The 11,222-nt window shown below is 42.2% G+C and overlaps 1 protein-coding gene across 1 annotated transcript; it reads left to right on the top strand.

Annotated features, from left to right (window-relative positions):
- The first annotated feature begins 648 nt into the window (after positions 1 to 648).
- On the top strand, positions 649 to 2,585 carry LOC149841035 (cytochrome P450 78A11-like). The gene is made up of 2 exons (XM_090005178.1): positions 649 to 1,662; positions 1,959 to 2,585. Exons 1-2 carry the CDS (start codon positions 649 to 651, stop codon positions 2,583 to 2,585), a joined length of 1,641 nt encoding a protein of 546 aa, XP_089861304.1.
- The last annotated feature ends 8,637 nt before the right edge of the window (positions 2,586 to 11,222 follow it).

Below are 11,222 nucleotides of genomic sequence, written 5' to 3'. Positions count from 1 at the left end.
GATTTCTCTTGTCCTAGCAAAAGGCGGGTTGTCCTCATATACAGAAATTGCATCTTTGTGCTCCAAAAAATTCTGCAAACGAGAGAAAAAAATGAAAGATTAAAATAGATTTTAATTGAATGCAAGGTTTCATGAAGAGATAGGCCTAGTGTGTGGGGGAGGCGGGTTGTTTTTAATCTTCTCCTTGTTTCCTTACTAAGCAGAGGGCCTTCCCCCGTTATATCAGCATAAAATATAACGGGTACATTACATGCATTCAGGTAACTTCTTTAACAATGAGCTTCACAACCTCCCCCACATTACCATGTTCAAACAAAACCCTAGCCGATGTGTTAACTTTGGCAGCCGAAAAGGAATGAGGCGCCTCCCTTGGCAACGGAAAAGGAAAAAAGCGCCTCCTAGCTTTTAGCATTGAAGTCTTTTTCTTCTATGTTAGACAAGAAATATTATAAAATACAGCCATTAATTTTCATGCAATTAGGCATTTAACAACGTTCTATTTTTCGCCGTTTCTACGCCTCCTACAAACCGCTGATACCCCACCTCAACCCCTCTATTTAAACACCCCTGTCCCACCCATTTCTCCATCTCTCTCTCTCTCTCTCTCTCTCTCTCTCTCTCTCCTCTCTTTTGCTGTGGAGTAGGAAAATGGAGATGGGTATGGGTTCAACCCAGCCTTCCAAGGATGCAAACTGGTTTCTCTACGCTATCCCTGCCTTCCTGGGCACCAAAACCCTGGAATTATGTGATGGGTGGGCTCTGTTATCACTGCTGGCTGCCTTCGTCGCCACCCTCGTGGTGTCATGGTGGCTTACTGCCGGGGGCACCGCCTGGAGGAACGGCCGGAACTCCCGCGGAGCCGTTCCCATCCCGGGGCCCAGGGGACTGCCCGTCATAGGCAGCCTCCATGCCCTCAGCCGCGGCTTGGCTCACCGCACGCTTGGCGCCATGGCTGATCGCCTAGGCGCTAGGCAGCTCATGGCCTTCAGCCTCGGCTCAACTCCGGTGATCGTCGCCTCCGAGCCGCAGACGGCGAGGGAGATCCTCACCTCACCGCACTTCGCCGACCGGCCGGTGAAGCAGTCGGCCCGCCAGCTGCTCTTTGAGCGGGCCATCGGCTTTGCGCCGAGCGGTACCTACTGGAAACTCCTGCGCAGGATCGCAGCATCCCACCTCTTCGCGCCGAGGCGCATCGCTGGCCACGAGCCGGGGCGCCAGCTCGACGCCGCGGTGATGCTCGCCTCCATCGAGGCCGAGCAACGGGCCAACGGATTCGTGGAGCTCCGGCGTCACCTGCAGGGCGCGGCGCTCAACAACATCATGGGAAGTGTCTTCGGGAAGCGGTACGACGTGGCGTCGGAGAACCACGAGGTGACCGAACTGAGGGAAATGGTGCGCGAGGGTTTCTATCTGCTGGGCGCGTTCAACTGGTCGGACTTCCTCCCTTGGCTCAGCTACTTCTACGACCCCCACCGCATCTGCTCCCGTTGTGCTGCTCTCGTCCCTCGCGTCCGCAACTTCGTTAGCGGCATCATCGGCGAGCACAGGATGAAAAGGGCCGATAGCTCTAACCCAGGGGATGATGCGGACTTCGTGGACGTTCTGCTCTCCCTTGAAGGAGAAGAAAAGCTCGGACAGGATGACATGATTGCTGTCCTTTGGGTATCTTACCCATCATCTCTTCCCATCCCATCAACTATTCTCTTTACTATTTTTTTGTTTGGTTGCTAGATTTCATCAGATCCTGTATCAAAATTCTCGCTTGTTGCTATTATTGGTTGTTTCATTTACTTCCCTTTAGTCTTTGCCTTTTTTTCAGTTAGGGTTTGGGCCTAGGGACGATTTCAATGAGCAACAATGCAGTATTGTGTGCTTTGTTGGGAGTACGTCGCTAGCTTCGGTTTTTTAATTATCATTTGATGCAAATTAATCCTCTCTTTTTTTGCATGTGGTTGCAGGAAATGATCTTCCGTGGCACTGACACGACAGCCCTGTTGGCTGAATGGGTGATGGCAGAGTTGGTGCTGAACCCTCAGATTCAGTCTAAGCTTCAAAGGGAGCTTGATGAGGTGGTGGGGAAGGAGAGGAGCGTCACCGATACTGATGTTTCCAAGCTCCCCTACCTACAGGCGGTGGTGAAGGAGACGCTGAGGGTGCACCCACCTGGTCCGCTGCTGTCGTGGGCGCGCCTCTCGAAGAGCGACGTGCATCTCAGCAACGGGATGGTGGTGCCGGCGAAGACGACGGCCATGGTGAACATGTGGGCCATCACCCACGACTCTAAGGTGTGGAAGGATGCCTTGGTGTTCAAGCCGGAGAGGTTCGTGGTTGAGGAAGGTGAGCAGAGCGTGGACGTGAGGGGAAATGACTTGAGGTTGGCTCCGTTTGGTGCGGGCAGGAGGGTGTGCCCGGGCAAGAACCTTGGGCTCGTTACTGTGAGCCTGTGGGTCGCTAAGTTGGTGCACCATTTCACCTGGGTGCAGGCTCAGGGGAACGAGGTTGATCTGAACGAGGTGCTCAAGCTGTCCTGCGAGATGAAGTACCCTCTCTGTGCTGTGGCGGTCCCTCGTGGTGTTGCTTTCTAGGGCCTCGGTTTGAAGGGGGGTTTTGCTTTGCTGTGCGGAGTAATGATAATAATGGTTGCCAGTTCTGGTCACGTTGGTCTTAGAATTTTGAACTTCCTTACTAAGGCCACATTCCTACTGGTAGTGTGTTAGGTTTGATACATACAAATATATATGTTTTTAAGCGGACGCTCCATCTAATATATGTTGACCAATCTTTCCCTATATAATGTCTGGTGCGAAATGCTAAATGGGTGTTTTTTTTTTGTCAATTTCGACCCCATAAATGTGTTGGTTACTGTCGATTTTGTGTTTTCGATAAAAAAATTATATTTGGAGCTTCTAAAATTTTGGAACCTTATAAAAATGAAATATTTATACTGTCAAATTTTAAAAATAAAACAAAAAACCCTGAAAAACGCATTTAACAAGTATCATTTAGCACCTATCATTTCATACCTACTCATTACTATATCTATACAGAGATATACATATGAGAACCGAAAATGTTAGGTCTTATTTCTTGTTTCATAGTTTTGAACTGTTTTATGATAGATCTAAACCGTTAAATGTGTTTAGCATGCTCAATTTAATGAGAATTGACTCTTGGATCATGATTTTTTTGACGGTAAAACATGTTTTTACTAACTGCAAAAAAAAAAAACTGATATATGTGAAATAAGATGCCAAAAAAATGAGTTTTGAAAAATCCAAAGGTCAGAGCAAGAAACAGCAGCAGCGCATTACTCGTATGAGGTTGCAGCAAGCTGCACCCCAAGTCAGCACTGAGAAAGGGGTCGATGGGGTCACCCCACAAGCGCTACTGAACATACTGACATTGTTCCAGCACACACCTCCATGTTTGAACAAGCGACATGTAGGTCGTGGACACAGTCGGATGAGATACCAGTTTATCCTTTACTTAGAAAACGTACCAATGCTCATGCATCCTAACACTATGATGGGATACACGAGAGAGAGAGAGGTGTGAAAACCGAGTAGCCGTCAATAATAAATTCGGATTCTCTGCAGAGCATGCACTACGGTGATGATCATAATGAGAGAACAATAGGCGTTGTGGGCAAAGGGCAAAGGCATAGGCTGCATCTGCAACCGCTTTGCCCTCTTTACACTTAAAGGAAACAGCTCTTCAGCATGCACGCACATTAACTACGTACATGGGACATGAGATGGACGAGAGTGCCCAACTCCAGCGCCCATGCGGGCTTGTGTGGAGTCTTAGTACGTATCTCTTGCTTCTTTTCTTCAGTAAATAGCCGCGATTTTCCCTCAACACAACTATTACTAAAGAAAGCGATGTGACCGGCCAAATACTTTTAGAAAAGATTTTTATTGGAGTCCATATCTTCGCTTCAAATTTCAAATCCACTGATATTTTGAGAAAAACTCGAGACAGTGCTCTACTTTTTGGAGAAATCAGCAAATATTGACATTGAGCTCCTTGTGAAACTTGCACCAAATTTAACGGTACAGTCTTGGGTTTCCCTCGCACTTTTCTTCTGGGGTTGCCAGTGAGCCCGGCCCAGTTCGGTTTAGAGCTCGAGTCATCTGTTCTTAAGTATGGCCTGGCCGGGAGATGGCCCACCCCCTTATTATTGGGCCAGGTACCCAATTCTTAACGGGCTCAGGTTTGAAGATCCGCTCATGACCCAGTCCATTGACCCAATGGGACTATATTCAGGGGATCAATCCATCCCGGGCCCAAACCCATTTGTAGGTTATTTTCAAATGAAATCCATAAATTATTTCCTACAACACCAAAAAAATAAATTAAATAAAAGATTTAATGCACCCATTTAATGGGCAATGGATGGACGGCTCAGTGGACCAAGCCGAGCCGAGCCACTATAGGCTGACTTTGGGTCAAGGTTTTAAATTAGTTGTTTTGATTATATAAAAAAAATAATAATTTGATGAGTGCATTAATCTTTCATTTAATTAATTGCTTTTGCTATGATAGGAATTAATTTATGAACTTTCAGAAATAACCTATAAATAGGTTTGGGTCGGGTTGGTTCGATTGGCTAAATGTTGACCCATGAGCTGGATCATGGGCTGATCTTTAAACTCAAACCCGTTAAGAACTAGGGCAAAACCCGACCCTTTAATGTGTCGGGCCATTTTCAAGCCCGGTCATACTTAAAACCCGATGAACCCAGCTCTAAACCGGCTTGGGTTCGATGCCCACCCCTACCTCTAGGTGGCCTCTTTCTTTATTTTCTTCAAAAGGTGCTTGTGGGTCACCTCTTAGGAAACTAGAGACACCATTTAGAACTCATATATATGCTATGTTCGAACAATTAACTTAAAGCTAAACGTATGGTTTGACCTAACTACGGGTGAAACAGTTAAGCTATTTCCGTTATGAGTAGAAGAGTAAAATTATCTTACAGTTCTATATTTGCTCATTTTTTCATAAGTTCATTTTGGACATTTCTAATTTATAAAAACATGAATCCGTCTTGTCAGTCAGGCAAAAAGGTGGGGATTCTCCAGTATGATTTTTTTGACAAAAAAATTTACCACTTTCTCTGGTTACTTGTCAGTCCAGCTAATTTACCAATCATTTTTGTTTTCTTTTTTTCTTTTGCTTGTTGGTTGGGATGGACAAAAGGTTTTTTGCTGTATTTGCTGATAATCTACTTGGGTACGTTTCCTTCCGGTACCTTGGCACGGCTCGGGCCGTGTTTGGTGTTCATAACTCGCCCATGAATTTCTCGAAACTTGGTTATATTCCTCTTTGAGTGCCAAAATATTAAGAGGCAAGGCAGTTTCCAGGAAAAGACTGGTGATCCCTTTGTAGGTTAATTCGAGAGTGTTGTCCAAGGCTTGAAGGTTTGATCACATATCCCCAATCGCAAGCCAAGTCTTGCCACGGCTGGTTCAACTGGACTTAGTACAAGTGCTATGAGTTCTATGAGCAGCATCAATAAGCCCTATTGTCAGCGAGACTGATGGGGTTCATGAACTTGGTCATGTTTTGTAGGCCAGATCTGCATCAGGCATTAACCTATATGCTATGATCGACCATGTGTAGCTATCTGGCAATCAAATCCCTCCTCTGACCCTTCTGCTTTTGCCATGATCGATAGCTAGAGCTATTCTCTCCTGCCATCATTAGAGGCGTTAGCGTAAAACGCTGCAACTTTTGCAAGAACCCCATAAGCGATTGGTACAAGCTCTGAGACTTGCTGCTAGTCTACAAACACAGTCTAGAGGAGCTAAAACCAACAGCGTCAGTGCCCTTGACAAAACTGTAGAAATAATTAAGAAAAAGCGTGCATGCACCAAAAAGAATAAAAAAATACGATGAAGGTCAACTAGAGTAATGAAGGCGTCCATCACATATGAAGTGAGCAAATCCATATAAAGTTATAAACCTTAAAGTTCATAAACTTGTTCACATTATGGGGCAACCCCACCACAAGAATCACATGCGTGTATTGGAACTTGGAAAATCCTGACAATGCATGTTCATGCTCTCTTAACAGAACCAGTGACTGAGTCTGAGTCCTAGCCATCGTACAGCTCAGCTAACAATCTCTGAGTAATCATACAGTTCCTCTTCTGGTTCTCGAAAAGAGAGAGAGAGATGAGTTGGTGCATGTAACCAGAGTTAGACTAAATGTCGGTTTGAACGAAGAGTTGTGAGTGTTAGGTTCCTCGAAAGGAGCATTGCCTCTTATTCTATACTTGAGGGAAACAAAACATAACTCAAAAAAGGCAGGCGCACGAGATTTGACTTTGGGTCAAGTTTTTGTTTCAATGGGTATTTTATTATTATAGAACGTGAAGAAAAAGTAGCTTTGGTAGGAGTGGTTAGGGCATGTCACCTTGTGTGTTGGGACTTGGGACGTTGTAAGTTCAAAATCTAATATAAATCTAATGGTACATTGTGAGGACCTCCCTGGCCCCATCTTTCCTGTCAAAAAGAAATATATGTATAAGAAATAGTTGCGGTGATTAGTGACAGCACCGAATCGTACAAAAAGAAAGGGTGGTGCAACTGTGTCAGTCTTGTCAACTCATAGTTAACCCATATGTCTCTTTGATTGACTCTTGACAGCTACTGACCCTTTTCACACCATCAAAATACTCACACCCTTTCTTTACTTTCTACCTGGCCTTCGGTGTTTATTTACTTTCGGTTTATTCAAATGATCCGTTAATCATTTCTACTTTTTTACTGAGTGCCAAGTCATGTTAAAAAAAAAAAGGGTGCAATTTTGCTTTTATTTTTTAAAGGAAAAACACTGTATCATTTCGATCAGTGAAAAGGAAAAAGCGGGCGCAATGAAAAAAAACTTGGGTGCAATTATGCTTAATTTTCTTTTTAAAGGAAAATAAGGAAAAAAAATATGGGTGCAGGTCTTCTACGATGCATCTATGTGTACATACGGAGAGTGCATCTGGTCGAAGGCAGCTTAATTTGTATCATTGGATGTTCATCCATGTGATGAATGGCAGCTAGAACACCGTAAATAGATACATTTGTTGTTAGCTTAAAATAGATAAGTAAGAGTTACTCACCGGTTGAACCCTAAAAATGATGAGAGGCCGATAACACGTAGTTTGTTCTCACAGTTCTACTACTAGGAGTCTCTTATTTATTGAAAGATTTGGAGGAAGGTCACAAACCCTTTAAAACCCAAGAGTCTCTCCTATATACATCCCTTGATGTGCTCATGTCAATATGGGTAATATGTAGATTGAATCTGATCCGCTTCAAAATCCAATATTCTTTCACTTGACTCATTAACATGAAAAACACTTCATCGAGGTTCAATTTTTGTGGGTTCGCATGCTATCATGGATCACAAGAATGAATTATATGAGTCATGAAGATGAACACCTCTATGCGAGATTTCATATTTTCATGTACTACAAAATTATTCATTTTAAGTATTTAACATGTTAAGAATACCTTTATGAACATATTTGTCTTTAACACATTCTATTGGTTATATTAATATTGTTATTCTATTCTTTCTTCAAAACGAGGGTCATTTTATACAAAATCAACAATGCATAAAACTATAGAGAATAAATATAATTTCATAAATGTGATTACATATAACCATAAGGTATTGTCACACACCAGAAGGAATCAAATAAACCCATCATCATTGTATATTAGTAATATAATCTTGGTGCTAGCCTTTTAATAAGAGGATCCACAATCATTTCTTTTGTAACAATTGTATCGATACACACTAAATGATTCTCTATTCTTTTTTTAACAATAACATAAAGAACAACTTTATTATCACAAAAGATCTTCATTGGCTTTTCAATATAGACCACAATACCAAAATCCAAAATGAAGTTTTTTATCCATATGGTCTGAGATGAAATCTTGTTTGAATCAATAATTTATGTCTCAATGACTTTCAAAAAAAAAAATCGTTGTCCAATAATGAGAGATGACGCCTCTAATATTCTTAGCTATTCATGATTGACAAGTTAATACTATTTTAGCACTCTTACTTCTCATAGACAACCTTCTGAGTGCTCTCACTTCTCATAGACAACCTTCTAATCGATTGTGTTATTCTCTATTGGAGTGGGTTAATTGCTCTATACAAGATCCTATCGAAAAAGTAAACATGAGATCCTTTATTAGTCACATTTTCTAAGGCAAACATAATAGAGCCATTGTCATTACACTTTAGTGAAAATATAATAATCAAAGTTGTTTTGCCTCCTCAAATCTTAAGAAATTGACTTCAATTGGTGAAACTAGTAGATCATGTAACTAAAGGCAATTTGACACTGTACCTGTGGGTATAATTATGCTTTATGGGCTGGTGTACAGACTTACTATTACACCTTGTGTGAATTTGAAACACAATGACCTATCTTTGGATAAAATCAATGTTTCATAAAATCACATATAATCATAATACTGAATATTGATCTCATCACGGTCAAAAAAATTCTTAATTAACACAACTCATATCACTTTGATGATTGCAAGAGTGAGTTGAACAATATCTATTACTGTATGTATATGCAATGCAAGTCAAAACACAAAAATAATGCATGCATTCATAATCTCATAATTAAAAAATCATGAATAACTCAAAAACAATATGAAACGCACTTTATATCATGTTAAAGTCACCAAAAAGTATGAGATTATTGATAAAGACATGCATTTACAAGTAATAATATCAGGGATTGGGCTTGAAAATGACCTAAACAAGTCCTTAAAGACCCTTAACTGGTCATTAAAAGCTCTGAACCAGTTTTTAGAAGCCACGAACTAGTCCCTGAAACCACTGAACTGGTCCAAGAATGCCATGAACCGGTACTGGAAACCCTGAACTGATCCCCAAAATTACTAAACCGGTCCTAGAATGCCCTAAACCAGTTTTGGAACCCTCAAAACTGGTCTCAAGATGTATGAACCAGTTACAGAAACCCCAAAACAGGTTCCAGAAACCCCAAAACCAAACCTAGAAGGGCCAAATTGGTTTTAGAACCAGTGCTATTTTGGATGGGTCTGGTTGGTCTAGTTCTGAACCTAATCTGACCCAAGGTACTGACCTGTTCCACCCTGAAACAATAATAGGTCCTGGATCGATTCCAAATGGGTCAGGCTCAAGCTCAATCCACCCAGAACCCAAATTCTGGGTTCGTGTTTCAGAACCGGGTCAGACACAGACCCAGTCCACCCAAAACCCCCAATGGGTCTCAGTCTTAGACGAGGTCTGAAAGGGTCGGGCACAGACTCGATCCACTCGCCCCCACCAACATGTCTGGGTTTGGATCAAGTTCTGTCGGGTTGGTGCAGGCACTATCCATCTGGTCCTGTTAATGGGTCCAGGTATGGATCGAGTCTCGTCGGGTCGAGTGTAGACCCAATCCACCTGACAAACCTTCTAATGGGTTTCCGAACATGGATAGGGTGCAGACCCGATCCACTAAAAAACCCTCGATTTAGCTGAAAACTGCCTCTCAGGTTTAGAACCAGGTACCTTCGGGTCAGGCACAGACCTGATCCACCAAAAACCCTCAATGGGTCTAGGTCTCGGACCTGGTGTAAACCTTATCCACCAAGAAAACCCTCTAATCGGTTTATGGGCCCAAATCGAGTGCAAACATGATCCACCCGAAAACCCTCTATTGGGATTCCAAGCCCAGATCGAGTATAAAATCTGATCCACCCGAAAACCCTCTAATGGGATTCTAGGCTCGGATCGGGTGTAAAATCTGATCCACCCAGAAACCCTCTAATAGGATTTCAGGCCCGGATTGGGTGTAAAATCTGATCCACTCAAAAACCCTCTAATGTGATTCCAAGCCCGGATCGGGTGTAAAATTCGATCCGCCTGAAACCCATAAATGGGTTTGTGGACCCAAATCGGGTCTCCCCAGGAACGAGCGCAAATCCAATCCACCCAAAACCACAAAAACAGTTCTGGGTTCATATCAGGTCCTTGCCCCGGTCGAGATCCACTGTAGTTGCAACTGTGGAAACTCGATCCCTCTCAAAACATAAAAAAGTTTTTTTTTTGCCTAGGGTTATACTCCCTTGCACCAGCGTGATCCGTCACCTGCAGCCACCATCGGCGGTCAGCCTCTACTGCTGATAATGGCCAACTTTTGTGGCAGCGGCGAAAAAACTTTTGGCAGGGAACAGGAGACGTTCTGTAATGCCCCAAAATATTTACCAAAAAATTCATAGTTTTTTTTTTAAATCACAGCAAAATCACTTAATACTAATCGAGGTGAATATCTTGGGCAAGTTACAAGCTTTCGAGACAGGAAATTAAACATCATTCTAAATAATTATTACATCCCAATGATAATCATCAAGTCTTAAAGTTTTTTAAATGAACGAATAAAAATTCAAAGTTTAAACAGGACATCTTCAAGAAATTAAGGTTCAATGGCGCCACCCGTAGCGATGCTCGCAATAACTCCAGAACTATCATTCGCTTCCTGAAAAATGGTAATATGGAAGAGGTCAGACTACTCCCAATTTTATTAGGAAACACAACATCAATATGAATGCGCATAGTGTCACCTAAGCCAGTATATATGCATCACTTTTGAATATCACCGCTAAAAACCAAGGTTCATTCAAATCACATATACATTCGTCATTGCAAAATATCATATCACATGGCATAAAAGAGCAATTCTGAATAACAGTCAACTTCAAATGAAATCACAACATAATTCAAAGTAATCACAATACTAACCAAAACTAATATCTTGAACCACAAAGATAAATTTAAGTTTCTCTTTTTAACTCGCTCTATAGGTACATACAGACTTAGACATCGTAGCAGACTGGGACCACACGAGTGTTTGATATTAATATCCACAACTGAGAGAGTACTCCTCAATGGCATAAACAAGAAACATGATGCATCTCGAAAGTTTTTCAAGTGTACCCAGAACCCTAGGAAACAAGTAACATATACAGTCTTTCAGGTGTACCCAGTACCCTGTATCTTAGGTTATGTGTGCAATTATTAGTTCATTTCTTAGTATAATTCATAGCACCTTGAGGGTTAAATCATAAAACCCAACTCGCAATTGGGTGATCCAGTAATACTCACAACCTCAACTAATGCACATAAAGCACCATCACGGTTTTTTTATAAAACCAAAGGCTTGTATATG

This window comes from Nuphar pumila, chromosome 4 (assembly GCF_984573655.1).
Source record: "Nuphar pumila chromosome 4, dmNupPumi1.hap1.1, whole genome shotgun sequence".
NCBI classification, from domain to species: Eukaryota; Viridiplantae; Streptophyta; class Magnoliopsida; order Nymphaeales; family Nymphaeaceae; genus Nuphar; species Nuphar pumila.
Note: the sequence above shows the minus strand (reverse complement) of the source record. Positions and strands in the feature narration are given on the sequence as shown.